This window comes from Octopus bimaculoides, chromosome 12 (genome assembly GCF_046866305.1).
Source record: "Octopus bimaculoides isolate indiv1 chromosome 12, ASM4686630v1, whole genome shotgun sequence".
NCBI classification, from domain to species: Eukaryota; Metazoa; Mollusca; class Cephalopoda; order Octopoda; family Octopodidae; genus Octopus; species Octopus bimaculoides.
In genome coordinates, this window is record NC_142939.1 from 45,403,050 (window position 1) to 45,423,049 (window position 20,000).

At 36.5% G+C, this 20,000-nt stretch overlaps 1 protein-coding gene across 1 annotated transcript in view; it reads left to right on the forward strand.

The window, feature by feature from the left end:
* Positions 1-9,295, forward strand: part of LOC106870945 (uncharacterized) — a 10,502-nt gene extending 1,207 nt beyond the window's left edge. Inside the window, exons 2-3 of the mRNA XM_014917187.3 lie at positions 3,199-4,917; positions 7,708-9,295. Of these exons, the coding sequence (XP_014772673.1) occupies positions 3,213-4,917; positions 7,708-7,949 (1,947 nt within the window). The 5' untranslated portion in view covers positions 3,199-3,212 and the 3' untranslated portion in view covers positions 7,950-9,295. The remainder of the gene's footprint in view (positions 1-3,198; positions 4,918-7,707) is intronic.
* Positions 9,296-20,000: the final 10,705 nt, after the last annotated feature.

Here is a 20,000-nt window from a genome sequence, read left to right on the forward strand (position 1 = left end):
GATAACATTACTCCCAGCATTTGATTGATACTTTATTTAATCGACCCTGAAAAGATGAAAGGCTAAGATGACCTTGGCGGGATTTTAATAAAGATGATAATGCTTTCTTTGTAACAATAATGATGACGATATCTATTAATCGCAAACGTTTTTCTAAGAGATCGAAAACAGTGGGTTCAGCTTAGGTTCAAGTCCAGATGGTATTTTTTTTCTTCGTGTTCTTTCGTTCGGGTTCACCTGAGGTCGTTCTTATATTTTGCTGCAGTACAAAGAGATCCGTTTGAAAATACAGGAACGTGCAAGACAATGTCCTTCTGCTCCTAGTTTGTGAATGTCTTATCTTCAAATAGCAGGGTTAGTGAAATGAATACCTGTAATATTCTGGAATCATTTAAAATAACTCTATCCTGTCTCTATATAAATTGGTTGTGTGTTTGTTATTCAGTTTTGATTGATTGTTAATTATTTCAGTAACAAAGCCCTCAGGTCGGTTTCATTGTCTCCGTAGTCAGTCCCCGAATGTTTGCGCCCTTTGTTCAGTCTAGGACGACCTACAAGGATTACAGGGCGCTACACCTCATTCTTCAGCTAATTATCTAAAAATAGAAATGCCTGCCTCATACAGGATTACCCTAATCTTGTATCACGTCTTGATTAGTTTAGAGTTAATTCTCTCATTAAGGGTCCCTGTGATTATTTACCTAGCAAATGACACTACACCTTTGTCGTAGAGAACAGCAAGAGAACAGCAAGTACCCAGGTGTCTGTCGAGTGCGTTCACCTCCCTTCCTCTCTCCCTTGTTCCTTACAACAAAGGAAAGTAAATTCAGGTTTCTAATTTTACATGTCTGACTTCCTTGTTCTTTTGGTAGGGTATTTAACTTTCTTCGCCCCGTTAACAGACTTTTCTTATAAAAAGATTTTTTTTTACACCGATTGGGATAAATTTGATAGGTTTTTTTTTTTCTACTAGTGTAAGCTCAGATCCAATATTGGAAAAGTTGCTGGTAAGCTAAGTCTGCGATCCTGGTTAAATGTGGATTATGTTATACTTACCCTTGAGAAAGGCATGAAAACAACATAATCTCATTATTACACCCTGTGTGCGCGCGCGTACTTGCTTTTGTACCCAAACAGTTCAGTGCAAAAAAAAACTCACCCACATATCTATTGGAGAGGGCGAAGGTGACTGATTGTTCCTAGGAAACTGGTCCTCGAAAGGGACTTACTAGCCAAATCTCTTCTGCTATTCGAACTCGCGCACTAAACGGTGTCAGCTAATTTATTCAGGCAACTCGACTGTCAGAAATCAATATTGATCGAAACTTACTCAACCGAGTGTGTGTGTGTGTGTGTGTGGCTGTTTAAAAGTGGCCAGGTGAGGCAGGGTTGATTTTTTTTTTTTCTTTTTTTTTTTGTTTCTTCTATGAACTCTCTTTCCATCACTAATATTATTGGGGATGGCATGAATATCACATAATTACCAAACAGTTTTATTGTCGTCTGCTGCCCCTCTCTCAATAAAGCTGTTTCTGCCTTATTGGACGTTGCGAGTAAGATGTGTTGAACGTCTCTCTCTCTCTCTCTCTCTCTCTCTCTCTCTCTCTCACGCACACACAAAAGAGAGAGAGGGGGGACGTTATTATTACGTGCCATTTCGGCATCAGTTTACTCTCGTATTCAATGGATGTTACTGTCGTTTGTTTTCACCCCTGACTACAATTACTGTGTCACACTTAATGTCTGTTGGGGGGAAAACTCCAAAGACTAAGGCTTCGTAGACGCGATGTTGCTAAAATTAGCTACCACGAAAAGTTGGCCAAACTCGTGTCTTGGAACTTGTCACTTCACACCTCCGTCCCCGTCTTCTTGGCTACCGCCTCCACTGCTACCTGACTAGACGAAGGGAGTGACGGAGAAGCCAGTGCCCCACCCCCCCCACCCCCACGCACACTCACACATAATGCTGTGAATAAATTAACTAGTTTACCACCATTCTGTTTATAAATATGTACTAATTATTATAATTAGTACAAGCTGTTGCAGTCTGTAACTTATCTATCTATCTATCTATCTATCTATCTATCTATCTAATAAGAAAAAGCAAAATCTGGGAGAACCCAAATCTTTTTGGTGAAGTAGATAAATCCCGTTTCCGACAGGAATTCGAAAGTGGCGAAAACATGAATGTTTGGTCTACTAAGAGCCATTATTTTAATGTATGTTGTGTGTGTGTGTGTGTATGTATTTATGTATGTGTGTCAATATGTGTTTATATATGTGTGTCTGTTTATATATATGTAAGCACACCCATACACCCAGTCTGAACCTTTCCCCATCCCTATTATTTTATCGTTTCTCAGTGTATTGATAAAACCAACAAAATATTTGTTGTTATTTCTCTTTATCCAAGTTGTCGATGGCGGCGGTGGTGTCGGGGAGGCTATTCTTAACAATTTCCTGTGTCAGCTTGTTTGATTGTCATGATATATTATAGTAAAGAGATAACACTTAACCAATGCAGCAAGCACCCACACACCCCACCTCACTACTTCACTACATCTGACCCCACACCACAACACTATGCCTTCTATCAGTACTGCCCTATATCCCCTACAATACAGTACTACACATCTAACCACAACCTACTCCACCATGCTACACCACTTCCCATCACACTAGACCAAACCACAGTTTCTTTACCCTACACCATACACCACCCCCACAATGCTACACTTACCCCACCACTCTACACTAGACCCCAGTCCAATTCTTCCAAATTTTTCTTTTGTATTTTTGTTAGTTACCAAAGATGTTTTTTTTTTACTTGCTCATTTATTCTTAAATTTTCAATGGTGGAGACAGTTTTAAACATCTGAGTTGTAAATTTCTTCTTCATATTTTGACTTTAAAATGTTTAACTGCACGTGACTCCCCTGTCTCCTCATATACTTCAATGTCATTGGTTCAGTATCAGCTGGTATTAGTCTTGTTTGTATCAACAGCCCTTAAAGTGTGACCTAACTATATTGCACAAGTCTTTGCAAACAATTAAACATACAAATATTTATTTTATTACAAATGTTTCTGTTGGTAAATATTCAATGCCAGTATTATCTCTCTATCTCTGTTGGCTCTTTTTAAAATCTTAAATATTTGGCAATTTAAAAAATTTCTTTTTTTCCTTTTTATCCTCAGATTACGCAATAAGAATGGGGGAAATGCAGTTTTCCATTTCCAATATCCACTATGAACCACTGAAGTGGACAGGTAGTCCAAACCAGAACTCTCCTCATCTGACAATGCAGCCCTCTTATCTCAACTGGGAACCTTACCCAACTACACAGGAAAGGGCCACATCTTACGAGAAACGGTATAACACTCTGGAGAGTGTTCTCTTGGGCCAAGTTCCTGCCAGTTATTCCCATTTAACTACCTCACCTCACCTATCCTCATCACCATCAAATTCTTCATCTTGCTCTACATCACCCTCGCCAACAGCATTTTCAGATCGTTCTTTCTCAGCCAGTCCTTCTTGTTACTCTACTGGTCAATCATTTTATCATAAATCTGATGTTTCTCGCTCTTCAGCATCAAGTCCATCAGGTTACCAATCGGAACCAATGGATTTATCTTGTAAAGGCTTTTCTTCATCTGCATCTTCAATTTGTTCGACAGGAAGTAGGAAATCTATTTGTAGTGACAGCTCTGGCTATGGAGGAGAGGAACACCAACTCGAAGATGGTACATTTCCATTAACATATCAATATACACATGACAATGGTAGAACAACGGATCCTTCACTCCTTTCCTCCTGTGGTACCACATACATGTCAGTGGATCAGCAGGCCATGCAAATGGCAAATTCTTCAATAAATCAACCTCTAAGAAGCAGACATTCTCCAATCCAGTTTCTCAGTGATACTTCAATTCAACAGCGACAATCTCCTATCGAAAATCACTTATCAACAGTCCCCCCATTACATCAACAGCAGCAGCAGCAGCAACATCAACTATTAGATGTACCACACCATAGTTCACAACAACAGTCTTCAAGTGTCCAGAGCAGTGACATGTCTATGGAAATTCAACACAGCCTTGCTATGCAGGGTCACTCTTCACATAAGAAAGACTCATGTAATAACTCACCAAGCAGACACTGCATCTCTCCGAGATTAGTATTACATCATAATTCATTGACTGGCCACCAAGATGAGCATCGGTCACCTTGGCAATCTACTTCCCAGCCTCAGCTATCTCAGCAGTCTCTGCAGAATAGCGATTCTTATCAAGCTGGTATTGATAGCCGTCCATCTCCACCGCTCCAGAACCAATCTTCAACCCAATCAAAAAATGGACATTCACTCTTGCGAGATCTTCTCAGTTGTGGTCGAAATGATTCCAAACAAAATAAAATGTCATTATCGTCCTCATCAGACTTTTCTTCCATTTCTTCATCAAATTCTTCCTCAAATGATGATACTTTGCCACAAGAAAAAGAAACTAAAATAGAATATGATGGTTCGAAAGATTACTTATTGTCTAGCACAGCTCGTGTCACCCTGGCCAAAAAAAATCTTCTGCCAATCAGCGCCCGTGTCACTGAATGGCTTTACAAAATGGTCAAGTTTGCTAAAGAAATTCCTCAATTTATGAAGCTTCCCAACAACGACCGCCTAACGCTCATCTTGAACTCATGGACTCGTATGCTGTTAATGCATATGGCTGAGAATAACTTCCAGTTTGCTGTTACGCCTCTTCCATCATCTCCAGCCCATGACCACGAGGTTCCAGCGTCTGATGAACCAACCATGAAGTCTGTTGAAAGCATACAGAGCATCATACGCAAATGCCAGTGTATGAACTTGGATAGTTCTGAATACAAATACTTAAGGATGTTGGTGCTTTTCAATGCTGGTTAGTACCATTTACTTTTAAATGACTGTGTGCATGTACACGTGGGTGCATCTACACTTGAATGCATGTGTTAGTCTATGGATGCATGTTTGTGTTCTCAGGCAATGCTCTCAATGAGAAACAAACTAGGCTGTATCTGTATATATGCTCTCTTGATGATTTGTTAATGTGTGCCATTTAGGGTGTTTTTTTACTACAGCCCCAGACCAACAAATGCCATGTAAGGGAATTTGATAGATGGAAACTGCATGAAGCCAGCTGAAAGCATGCTAGTGTACAAAGCAACATGCTGTTTTCCATTATTTAGTGGTGCTGCTGCTAAAAAGCATTCAGTACATCATGTAAGTAGCTGGTAATAACAAATAAAATTGAGTAGTGACGATCTGATACGAGAGGAGCCTTTACTCTTGAAAACAGCAAGACAGCCTTTACAGTGATGGGCACTCTCTTTAATGGTTAGTGTTAGAAAGGGGAGGAACCATGTCAAAACTGAGACACTGGAGCAAAACGTCCTCTAAGCTGTTGGCTCCTATTGAAATGTTCAATGGTCATTATAACTTCTTACTCTGTGCTTTTAGGTATGTGCAGTATAAAGAGAATCTTTACTTCAAGACAAGTATCAGTTGGCAACAGAAAAAGCATTTGACAATAAAGTCCAGCTTCTAATAACTCCAGTCTGAACAATTCTAATCTAGAAAAACAAATGTTAAATCCACAATATATGTATGTAAGTGTGAATGTTCATATTTATATTCATATATATATATATATATATATATTTATACTTGAATATATATCATCATTTAACATCTGCTTTCCATGCTCGCATGGGTTATATATATATATAACTACATGGTTCTGGCTTCAGTCTCACTGCAAGGCACCTTGGGCAAGAGTCTTCTTCTATAGACTCAGGCTGCCCAAAGCTTTGTGAGAAGATTTGGTAAACAGAAACTGAAACTCGTCATATATATGTGTGTGTGTGTATATATATATATATATATATATGCATGTATATTTATTTATATGCATGTCTGTGTGTGTGTGTGTGTGTGTGTGAGTACATGACTGTTACAGAACAGATGGTGGAGGTCTCTCTGGTAAGAATATAATTAAAAATGTCTCAATGCTTAGATGTATGTTGCTTTGCAGATATCCTTTTATTGCGAGAAAATGTTGCTCACAACTAACTTAAACTCAGTGCATAATTGTAGATCGCCATTTATATTCATCTTGCCCCTTTTGCCCATACTGTAATGTCCTAAAGCACTCCTGGTGTTGTGATCACATATGCATTGAAATTTCCAAGGAGCAACATTTTATATGCTCAGGGAATAGATGTTGTACACTCTTATAAATCATGGTAAAACATCATGTGATTGATTCCTGACTGCTATCCCTAGTAGGACCATGTACTGAAATGCCAGTCATGCATTGTCCCCATGATAGCGGAATCCTCAGGTGCATAATTTACAGGGAACTGACCAGAAGGAAAAGATAACATCGTAAACCAAGAAGTGATTTAAAGATGTTAGAAAAGACAATTTTAAAGCTTCTATCTTAGATTTGGATAACATGACTGAAAGCTATGCATCACAGGGAAAAGGTTGTGGAAGTCTTACTTAAAGATCTTCTTCAAGACCTGTAAATGCCATGTGGCATGCTTGCATGTTGCCTAGACTTGGTTTGATGTGAAATAATGATGCAAAGGACTGCAAAAGTCAACAGAACTGAAACTGATAGATGTGATGTCTATGAGTGAATGCTTCAATGCAGCACACGGCTCTGTTCATTCACTCCACAAGCAAGACTCAAGTGCAGTACCTGCAGAACTCTCCAGCTGGAATTGAAGTGCAATGTGTGTGTGTGGGCGATTTCTTCTCAAGAGCTGGATTAGTCACACATAAATTCACATGAGCTAGGAAGAGATAAACCAACTTGCAAGATGGTTTTGCTGCCACATCCTCTTTGACAACATTTGTAATGAATGTAGCTTAATTTGTAAGTCAGCTAGTGACCTAACCATGAGATCACAACTCAACTGGTGACATCAGGAAACAGATAATTCAAGGGTTATATCTGTGAATGTTCTTGCTGGGTTGAAGAGCCACCTACATTCACATGGATGTGTGAAAGCATGGTGCTCTTCTGATAAGGAGTAATTGGGATGTAGTTACATATATATGTGTGTGTGTGTGTGTGTGTGTGTGTGTGTGTGCATATATATATATATATATATATGTATATAGTTGTATATAGTTGTGTGTGTGTATACATATATGTATATATATATATATATGTGTGTGCATGTATGTATTCTTATATCCATATCTGTACATACACAAAAGCACATTAATATTCAAGGGGCTTCTTTCAGTTTCCCTCTACCAATCCACTCACAAGGCTTTGTTTGGCCTGAGGCTATAATGCAAGATACTACCCGAAGATTGGGAAGCAAACTTCTTATCACTCTGCCATGCCTGTGCCTGTAGCAAAGTGTGTGTGTCTGAGAGAGAGAGCAGGCCTTTTGGATTACCGATGAATCCAGTTCTGACACCAGTGTATACCGTTGTAAAATCAGATAGTGATTGTGTTGATTATTAGCAAACATTTCTAAAATACTAAGTTTCTCTGATCTGTGAATTGATTGAGTGAATGGTTTTTACTGTACCTACCAAGTTCATTGCTTTCTTTCATATGTGTGATGTCTGGTGTTTCTGTGTATTAGCCATGATTCTACCACTTTTCCATATTGTATTATTAATATTCTGTTGTTTTGTCACCTTTCAGGTTATGTTGGATTAGAGATGGCTTCCATTGTCGATAGCATGAACAGCTGTATTCAACAAAGACTCCAGCAACATATCAACACCAAACACCCACGGGACCACATCAGATTTTCACGGGTTCTTATGAGTCTCCCTTCTTTGTATGGCATCAATTGTAAAATGGTAGACAATTTGTTTTGCCGTTATATTCATGGCAAAACTGATGTGGAAGTCTTACTGAAAGATCTTCTTCAAGACCTGTGAATTCACTGTAGCATGCTTGCGTGCTGCCTAGAAGTTGGATTGATGTGAAACAACCATGCAAAGGACTGCAGAAGTCAACAGAACTGAAACTAATTCCATCAAAGAAAGACATTATGAAAGCTATCAAGAGTATACTGCTGATATTGCTGTTAGTGCCATCTATCTGGGTTGATTGTTGGCAAAGAAACGGAGAAGAAATGTTGGAGGAAAAAGAAGCTTTCATATCATTGAGAAAGCAGGAAATTCGGATAGTAAATGTGCTGATTCTAAGAACTTACATTTCTTTTGGTTAACATTGGCAGGAAAATTCCCTCTGTTACTGCAATGGTTGACATTCAGAGAAAGATGTGCAAAGCAATATGGAGAGAGGAGAGCACCATTGTGCATTTGAAGTAGCACAAGTGTGTGCTTGAGAGCTAACACAGCGCCGTGATACAGATTGTGCAGGTATTAGACAGTAAAATGTCTAAATAGAAACTAATTTATAAAAGATTGTGGAACAAATATATAAATGGACTGACTTGTGATTCCATTGGCAAATAGAACGACTGTGGTAACAGATGGGCCAAAATGAAGTTAGAACCAAACTTGGGATTATAGACTTGCAGACTCAAAAGTGACTATAATGAATCCCATCCCTTGTTCATGTTTTTCAATGTGTTGCCATATGTGCACTATAAACTGCAATTTATGTATTTTGTGTGTATATATGTATGTGTGAGTGAGTGTATGTATGTATATATATATATATATGTATGTGTATGTATGTATATATATATGTATGTGTATGTATATATATATATATATATATTGTGTATATGCATGTGGCTATGTAATTGTGAAAGAAAAAGCCTGTATGCAAATTTCATTGTGAAGGATCAACAAAACCAGAAGTTGAGATGGAACAATAAAACACAATGAGTGTTAAAGCATCTAAAGACCTAAATTTTATTTGGTAGGGGTCCAAAATAATAAGTCCCATACACACACACACACAAACCTCTTTCTTTGTAATTATACTGTTGAAGGGAGACACTTGGAGAATGGTTAAAATAACTTTTAATATTACTATTTATTTTTTCTATTTATAGTAGAATTTGCACACGCACACACGCACACACGCACACGCACACACGCACACACACACACGCACACACACACACACACGCACACACACACACACACACACACACACACTCTCTCTCTCTCACATTCACGCACACAATTATTATGAGGTCACTATATGCAAACATTGACAGTTATAAAATTCTGTGAGGGAATTTCAATTTAAGAAATTCTTGGACTTCATGGTCTTTTATGCTACATGCACAAGTGACTGTTGTGATTTGCTGTATCTTCATATCTGAGGAACCACATCTACCTTTGGTTTTGGTTGTGACAATATCCTGTATTTTGGAGTTGTGACCACCACAGGAAAAGAAAAGCTACACAACCAAGCTTCATACGTAATATACTATATATATATATATGTGTGTGTGTATATGTATATATATATGTGCATATACATACACAATTGTACACATGCATACACTTGATATTTTTTTTTATTTTTTTATTTTTTTTTTTTTTAGAAGTTTTAAGAAACTACAATTTTCTGAGCAGAAACCAGAATGCCTTAACATATTTGGTTTTCAGGGATCTTAAAATGTCTTTCTTGTTTTTAAGAAAATAGCTTCTCCAGTGTCGTTGACAGCTGGATTGCTATCAACAGCTGGTTGTATGTTTGTAAAACTATTTGCTTGTGTGGATGACACGGCATATTGTGATAAACCTGTAGTGTCACTTGGAGTGGACCAACTGCTGAACAACGGTGGCCAAACTACTAAGATGACCATATTCAACAAAGGGCAGGAAGATATGTTGAACTCTTAACAAGAATATCTTAATTATTATTTTTTCTTCATTAGGGTTATTTATCATTTTTTGTATATAATAATTGTCTTGTTTGGGTAATTGAATCATTAAACAAATTTCAGTTCCCAGTGAGAAAATGCAAAACATTTCATATAAGTTGCCAGTGCCCTTAGGAAAAGCATGATTGTCATACTCCTGTATCCCTCCCCTATAAGTCTGAGACGTCATGCCTATGTAAGAAGTGATTATTTTATAAATATTCAGGACAGAAACCCAGTGGTACACGTTTTTATTTGAATTATTTAATTGAAATTTTTCCAAGGTGAGACATCTAGGTTGGCCTCATAGCTTTATAGGATGTGAACACTATTTACACAGACTGACTACATGCAACTCATGGTACCACATATGCAGGGAACGTGTACCCCAGTTTAGCCACCTCTATTCATGGCTCCTGAAAGAACCAAAACATTTTCCAGATTGTAAAGGGATGTCATATATATATATATATATATATATATATATGTACACCCACACACACACATACACATATGCAATGTCAATGATAAAATATATAATTAAACATTTCAACTATAATTTGTGTTTGTCTTTTTTATTCCTGTTCAGGAATTAATTTCCTGTGATTCTAATTTTCAGCTGACGCTGGTGTGAAATAATTGAACTATGATCTTTTGGCTGTACCATGTTTAATTTACATCAATGATAAACTCCACTTGATTGTAGGAAGTGGATGGTATTAGATATATCATATTGTCAACAATCCCTCAGTGGTCAAGGAAAATTATTCTTGAAATTTTGTACCCCATATGGCTATTGCTGGCCACTGTGGGTTCCAGAAATTCTATCACAGACCAGAGTAAACACACTGTTGGTTGTTTCCCACAACTTACTACAGGGTGTCCACAAGGTCTGGGTACATGGAGTAAACAATTAAATATAAGAAATAATTATTTCTTAAAGTATGTGTTAATCCTCATGTTCCCAGACTTTGTGGACACCCTGTACATCCAACGTTTATTGTTGAGAAGTTTTTGTGTTGGTTCTTCACTACCAATTATCATAATGATACTACACTTTGCTAAATACGTCTTTGAACCATTTCTTCATACTCGTTGTAAGGAGTATCAATTTATTTGGGTAATTGATGGTTCAATGTTTGCATGATATGGCCAAACTCATTGAAGCTGGCAGTTACATAGTGTCAGTACAAGGGACACACCTCTAGTCTACTTCTGGCTGCATATGATTTTCCTTAGACGTCTTTGGCAATATATTTCCAGCTTATGGATATGTCGTCTTGTCTAAGTTTCAGAGCTATAGAAGAGTGGATACAACAGCTACTTTATATACTATAACTTTGTCTCAAATCACGATCTCCACAGAACTGCCTGCCTTCTCAGGTGATCAAAGGTGGCACTGGAACATTTTATCCAATTTTGGACCTCTTCATCAATATCTGATTGGTGATTACCAAATTACTGAAAGTACTCTATTCTCCACCATCTTTCCATCTACAGTTGTACAAGGTTTTTTTTTTTTTTTAAACAACTTTTGCGAATCTCAAATTGTTCATGGAATATATATTGGTAAATATCTGTTGCCATTCTGCTGTGGCATCATCTGTATTTGAAGTTCAATTACTGATGTAGTCATGGATTTAGTTCTCATACTGTGTTTACTGAGGCTGACCAGCATGCCGTCTGTATGGTTAGAGATCTGGACGCCAACTAGTAGTTTTCCCATGAGTTCGACCACAACTGAATGGAAAATGGATTATACAACTTTTCTTTGCTTCAGTTCTGACTTCACACTGGCTTGTCATAGAAGACTGACACCTAACTTGTGTAGAAGCCACGTGATTACCACAAATAATAGCTAATACATTAGTGCACTTAAAGGCACAGACCAATGTATACAGGTGAGAGCAGTGTTATGGAAATGGATGCTGAGTGTACTGGCAGAAGAAGGTTGTCTCTGGTACACAGAGGAGCTAATGGGGTTAATTCTTGAGATATTGATCTCAGAGACTCATAACATATAAGTTAGACTTGTCTTTGTTGGAGCTTTTCTCATCAGAAAAGAACCAAACTATGTGATGTTCGTGAGGTTTCCATCCTTGTTAAATGACTGCTGGACATAGATCAAACGGCTTTGCAGACATGAATAGGGCTCTCTTCAATACATACGACTTGCACCACAGTTTTGATTGTCCGTTTCGATATCTTTTGGCAATAGCTCTTATTGATTTTCCACGATCATCAACTGTAATGATTTGAGCCCGTTGGATGACCTGCCGTGTCCAAATGTTTGGAATGTCTTATTTTTTTCTCATTGATACAGTCAAAACATTACCACTTCAGGCTTGCAAGTCTATTCGTACTTGGTGTACAAATGATCTGACGACGTTTAGAAGGTTGGTACCTTCTACATCGCTGTGTTCCGCACATGTGACTTCAGTGACTGCATATCTTTTCATTTCTTATGCTAGTATTTTATTTGTCGCGGGGATCTGAAATAAAATCTTTTTAATTGATTTGAAATGTATAGTACATTGTTAGTTAAATGTCCTCTAATACTGCTCGTATCCTGTTTACATACGTGCGCACACACACATAGTTATATAAATGAATGTGTGAGTCTATATATATATATAATATGATATAAAGAAAATCGAGAAAAGCAATTTCTTTCTATACAAAACTATATATATATGCAGGGTACGAGGGGTATTTAAGGACAGTTTTGGTATACAATGAAACAACAATATTTCAGCATAAATAAATATGTATTTGAATAAACATTTGTGCAATTAGTCTTGATAATGATTTTTTTAAGTAAATTATTCTATGAAACCGCATTCTGCTTCAATGCGGGACCGAAACCACTGGCATGCTGACACTACAAGATCCTTATTCATTTCGGACATCACCTGGACAATGGCGGCCTTTAATGAAGCTATTGCATTATGAAGATGACGATTAATCTCCCTTCCAATAGAGTAGTCCATGAGGTTCAAATCTGGCGAGTTTGGAGGCCACATACTGGGTGTTACATAAACGTAAAGATTGTCTGACAACCATTCTTGGGTGAGTAGGGCTTTGTGAGAAGGTACTGAGTCTTGTTGAAACACGCATCGCCTTCCATTGCATACGTCATCAATCCTGGGCTTGATAACAGTTTCCAGTACCTCAATGTATCCAGCAGCATTAATTCTAAGACCCCTGTGAGATAAAGTGGGGAGACGTCACATGACCTTCGCTACTCATCAATCCTAAAACCATCACAGTTACTGGACATTTCGTGTGCATCCCTCTGGGTACTTCAGAAGGATCTGCACGTAACCACCTGTCATTTCTTCTGTTAGATTTTTGAACCTGATCAAAGTTTTATTCGTCAGGGAAAAACCAAAGTGTGCCTTGTTCATGAAGGTTTTTCAGTTTGTTAAGTAACCGTTTTGAACAGATGAGACGGATTTTCTGTGTCTTTGCAGACACGAAATGGCCTTTCCCCATTACTTAGGACTTATATTGAATGTCACAATGTACCACAGTTCTGGCAGCTCACTTTAACACCCGAAGTTCTTTAACAATGGGCCTCATTGATCTTCTGGGGTTTTCATCGATAATGTTTTGAACTTGTATAAATTCCGGCGTCCTTTTAGTGTCTGAGCGTTATGAATGTTTTTTTTTCTCTCTCTTTGATACAGGTGAAACATTACCATCACATGCCTTCAATTCCAACTGAAGTTTCTGTACAAATGATCCGTCAACGTTTAGAAAGTTGCTAATTTCTTAATCACTGTGATTCGCATGTATAGCAACTATGACTGCAATCCTTTTCATTTCTTGAGTTAGCATGATATCTTGAAAGGGTTATCGGAAAAAAAAAAAATCCAAGGTTCGAAAACCGAATTTCTACTAGAATGAAAATCCAGATTTTATGAAATCCAAATTTTTGGAATCCATCTTTTCGAAAAACCAAAATTTGTGAGGCCAAGATTTTTATTTTGCATAGTTTACTCTTTTATCGAATCGTAATTTTTCCTCCGACTTTGTCCTTGGGTTTATCTCATATATATATATATATATATATTTCATCTATTACGCAGTTTTCTATTCACGCCCCTCTCTAAACCTCCACCAGATTTACATCTCACACAGTTCTACCAACCTCAGATAAACAATTGTCCTCCATATATAAAATTTATTTTGTATATATATATTTCTCACCTGTTTACTAATTAAAACAGAAGTAAATATAATATATACTCCTTTACTCAATAACTGCTAATTAATTAGTAGGTAGTAAACACCCTTTCACCTCTCTCCTTGTTTTAGTTTGATGACAATACTTACATTTATATTTCCAATTATATTTTGAATTCCAGTTTACATTTTTCACGTGTTTTTAAAAATACAATTTTATTATCTTAGTATTCATCTGCTGGCCTTGTGCCTTAATAAAAAAAAATCATTATTTTCGAGACGCATTAAGCAACTTTAGGCAGTACAGTGATTAGGAATCATTAGTTTAAACCAATCAAAATGGCTCATAAGATTATTTTCAATTTAAAAATGCCAAGTCTCCTATTTACTTAATCTGTTTTAGCTTTAAAAACAAGTAGAGATAACGTTACCTTGAAAATTAGTTTCTGTATTTTAATAACTACTTGTTGAATTCTGTTTGTTTGATAAATTATTATCGTCATTATTATTATAATTATTATTATTATTATCAAGAAATGCTTTATCAACATTGTGCTATCTCTGACGTCATACATTGATAAGTTAACCTTCACCGATTTTCAGTAGTGTTACGGTTGGGACATAAATGATGGCGATACTAAGAAATATTACATTTATCAAAGGTTGTGGATGGTTTGCCTCCAGCAGAGTTACGAACAAAAAGAAATCTTGTATTTATTTATGTCCCTTCGTGCTCCGAGTTCAAATCCCACCGTGGGTCATCTTTGCTTTCCACTCTTCGGGTGTCGATGTGATCGACTTACCTTTTCCTTAAAATTAGTCATGTGCTTAAATTAGAAACATAAGGTGGTGGACTGGTCGAATTATTGGAACAGCGGATGTGATATTTTGCGATATTTGTTTCGGCTCATTACTTTCTGAGTTCAAATCTCACCGAGGTTAACTTTGCCTTTCATTTGTCCGGGGTCGATAAAATAGGTAATCAGCGAAATATTGGGGTCAATGACATCGATTAAACCTCCTCCCAACAAAATTACTGACCTTGAACTTATTTAAAATGCAATTGTTGTGGCTCTTTACGTTGATTTAATTAGTCTTTAATCCTTTTGGAATTGATAAAATAAAATACCAATCAAATATATGGATCGATGGTATCGACTTATCTTTTCCGCTTTAGTTACCGACTTCCATATCATATATATTTTTAGTCACCATCTTCAAGGGTCTTGAATCAAGTTGCTATATATGTTTAGTCACCGACTTCTATATCCTATATATATGCCTTTAGCCACCGACATATCTATGTCTTTAATTACCGACTTCTTTATGATATATATGTCTTTAGTCACTGACTTCTATATGGTGTATATCTTTAGTCATTGACTTCTATATGTTATATATCTTTTGACACCGACTTCTATATGGTATATATATCTTTAGTTACCGACTTCTTTATCATATATATCTTTAGTCAACGCCACCACCACCACCACCACAGCAACAACAACAACAATAAACATGATGATTCCTTCTACTATCGGTGTAAGGCCTGAAATTATAGATGGGTAGAGTTGATTACATCGATCCCAGTGTTCAACTTATTTTACCGAAACCAAAAGAATGAAAGAATGAAACAACCAGTATTGCATAGGTCTGGTTTGTGCCTCGTTTGGGGCACAAACTCGAAAAGAAAATTTTCATTTTGCTTCGGAAAAAATAATTAAAAACAAGCATGAAGGATGAAGTGAGAGGTACTCTGTTAGTGAGTTGCAATACACACCAGTCCTCTGTCTTCAACCCTCTAATGGAAGGGGAGAGGGGAGGTGAACACTTATCAAATCTTGTGGACCACTATGGCGCCTAACAGCAACAGCAACAATAACAACACAGAACAGAAATTTAATTCCACTAAGAAGTTGACTTCTCTCACTCACCTTCATGAGGGTGACAATACCACAAACATCAACCAACAGCGACAACAATGCGACCACGAACACGACTACCACCAACCTCATCACCACCAACACTGCAACAACAAGGTAAAAGAAAAAAGCAAAAACAACAGTAGCCTTAGCAACAGAAACAGCAACAGTATTTCCAACAGGAATAGCAATAACAACAATAACAACAATACATTTGCTGCAACGGCTGTTAAAGGCAGTGAAATATATAGAATAGATATCCTTCTAAAAGACATATGTCTGGCCCAAACTAATCAAGCTTGGAAAATCACGGGGTAGCACAGACCCCCGACTGAGCTGTGAGCAAAAATGAACAAAAAAACTGTAATATATAAATGGGTTTCTATTAACACAAAACGGTCGCAGACAGCTGGTCAGGCAGACGTGATGGGAGCGTTGAAAAAATTATGCCTGACATTCAGTTCTCAGGCCAATTCTGTGATCTGAGGAGAACATCTATCTCGCAGTCTCGGAGGATACCGAGACTTGTCCTTTCGTCTTTCCTCTTCTTTTACTGATGCCAAGAATAAATGAGAATATATAGATGAAATTCAGGAGAATCTGTGAAGTTGATTTGACATCAATAAATTCTAGGAATTCCAAGTCTTTAAGGAGTGACCCAATAATGAGGGTTTCAGAATATTTCAAGGAAACAAAGTTTATGGTTTAGCCAATTCTCACATTTTTTCATGCAACAAAATTCTTTGGAAATTATTTTGAATTTTGAACAATTAACATTTTATTTAGTTACTAATATTTTCTGTCTCAACGAGAATTTCTACAATGAACCAACCCTGAAGAAGAGGTCAAACTTCATTGAATAGGATATTTTATTTTTGTTAGATTGTGAAGGACAAATAAATCAAATTTATACATAATTGACCTTAATTTTCTCGGAAAACAAAGCAAAGATACAGTTCGAGGCTTGCATAAATGGCAGCACTCAAAATGTCACGTTTGGTTTATCTAAACTAAATCACATCCATATTATCTTGATTACTAGTTCACGAGCGACCCCTTTAGTCGCTCTTGGAGAAATATTTAATTATATTTTAACCAATACACAATAGTCAATATTGAAGAAATTATTTCTGCGAAAATATAAATAACTTGTTAAAGAAACTCCCTATTCAGTATTCTACCTTACAGTGTGTAGTCTGGTCCAGTTACAAAACTGGATTAATTTCAACTTTTACTGAATTGTGGTTTAATATATCTTACACCAATCCAACTCACTCACAGCGGCATCTCTATCATAATTAATCATAGCCAACTTTACTTCCTTATGGTATCTATTTATGCATCAGGGGACTGATACATTGACGCTTAAGTGTCTTCAACTTGCTCATACTAGTGATGTGAAATGACTTATCACTGCATCGTCTGAAAGTCGGATTCTCTTACGGTTGTGCCAACCACGACATTAATAAGACAATAATCAACCTATAATTATACTTAATGTGACAATACTTAACTATTAATTAACTTCACCATAATTGATTATACTTAACCTAGAAACTCAACGAATCTGTCATCCCTATCACAGTAACTGCAGCGGATAATACAGCAACTGTTGCACCCATAACATCATTTTGTTCCAGTTTATAATGTGATTAAACCGTTAAGCGACTTTCACATGATTCTGGCACCCTTTAATCTTCTTACACCTTTATTTTTCAGTCTGTTGCAAATGCCCTTATTTTTTCACAAACAGCCTTCTTTCTGTCATTTCACTCCTTTGTAGTCATTAATATAACTCAGTTACTACAAGCTTAATAGAAGTTAATCTTCATAGGTTTAGGGGTCATTTTCCTAACTGGCCTGTTTTTGTATTAACAAAGAAGTTTGTCTGTTCGTTCATTTATTTATTTAAGACTCAATCAAATAATGGATTGTTGCTTGGTTAACACACTCCCACCAAAGTTACTTCTGGAGTTGAGTCTGTGTGTGTGCATGCATGTGTGTGTACGTGTGGGTATGTGTGTACGCGTGAAGTTGTGTGGGGGGTTGTGTCTGTGGTCCATTACTCCGATAATTCTGCGTTTTTACAGTTACACTTTTTCTATGACAGTAGATAATTTTTATTATTCCACAACGTATTTGTAGTGGCTTCATGCAGGCATATCGTGGATTCGATCTTCGATTGCCAAATTTCACTTAACACTTCAACAGCGCTTTTCTCACGGTAAAATAATAGTTTTTCTGTGAATGACAGCAATTATACATTTCCAAGTTGAGAGCGTGCTGGTGTAGCCAGTCTAATCAGAAAGGAAAAGTAATAAGCAGAAAAAGGAAGAAAAGAAAAAAGAAAAATGGAAAGAAAAAAAACACCAGCGGGTCGAACACGAACCCGAAAATATAATCACAGAAATTTTTATACAATTTCATAATACCATTCAATTTCAATTTTCCGATTTCATATTCCGATTTCCATTAAGTCGTAATTCCCAAACCTAAATGTTTTCTATTGTGTTGTATTGTGCCCTCTCTGTATGTCATTCATTGAGAAATAAAGAAAGAAGTTACTGAGAGCGACCATCAGTGAGTGTGAACGTTATTATTGCACATTCTTCATTTCATTCCAAAATATTAAACACTTCATTCATATATTTATATACATATATTCTACATTTATATATTACCGTTAATAAATTAGCTTTCATAGAGTTCATCTTTAAAATGCCACGACGAGTCAAAGTACTTTCTCGCCAACCTCCGGAAACCTCTCTCGCCAACCTCCAACAGCCACTTCCTCCTCCAGCTGACAGTTTTTTGTACTTTACCGCGACGGAAAATACACTGTTTGTGGCAGTTAGAACATCTTTACCCCAGGAATTACCGGGTATACCAGCTAGTACATATATACATACATACATACATACATACATATATATATATATATATATATATATATATATATATATATATATATATATATATATATATATATATATATATATATATATATATATATATATATAAATATATATAATATTATTATAAAATCTGGTAATTAATCATATATTAATTAATATCGATTAATTATCAGGAGGCCAGCACATCTAAAGAATCAAAGAGATTCAGAAATAGTATCTGCAATTTCAGGGGATTAAGGTACATTTAAAAAAAATAACGTTGACCACTAACGTGGACAATTAATGTGCTAGAAATAGATCACATCTTGTGTCTATTAAGACCTAAATTGTTCTCAACATGAAATATAGCAGCATACCAAAACGTGAGCGGGCAAGACATTTAAAATCACCTAAAAAAGCATTCTTAAACAGGAACCGGTTTCGGATTTAACAAATCTTACCATCTGTCCATTCCTCTTCAGCCTGATTTGTAATGTAACCGCAATCATCAGAATCGTATACAGAGTTGCCCACCGCCATGGGTGCGCGTGCATATGGTTCTGCTAATTACAGCTTAATCGTAAAATTCAAAAGTCTTCGTTTTGGCGCGCTAATTCCAGGAATATATCTGCAGAAAATATTTACTGCGTCGTATATATTCAGTATGAGAACATGGGTAATGGGTATGCTATATTTCATGTTGAGAACAATTTAGGTCTTAATAGACACAAGATGTGATCTATTTCTAGCACATTAATTGTCCACGTTAGTGGTCAACGTTATATATATATATATATATATATATATATATATATATATATATATATATATATTAGATTTTTATTAATATGTCACATGCTTTATAAATATTAGCGCTTGAATCTTGTAGATTCTTCAGATATGATTTCATTTCAGAGGATTTGTCTCTTTTTATAGTATTATTGAATGTGTAGGGGTGGAGAGAGATATATAGGATAGTAAAAGAGAGTGAGGAATGGGGAGAAAAGTGAGAGTCTGTGTGTGTGTGTGTGTGTGTGTGTGTGTGTGTGTGTGTGTGTGTGCCTGTGTATCTGAAAGGAGTGTCAATGGGAAAAAGAAGGAAAAGTGAAAGAAGAAAGAAGAAAATTGTGTTTA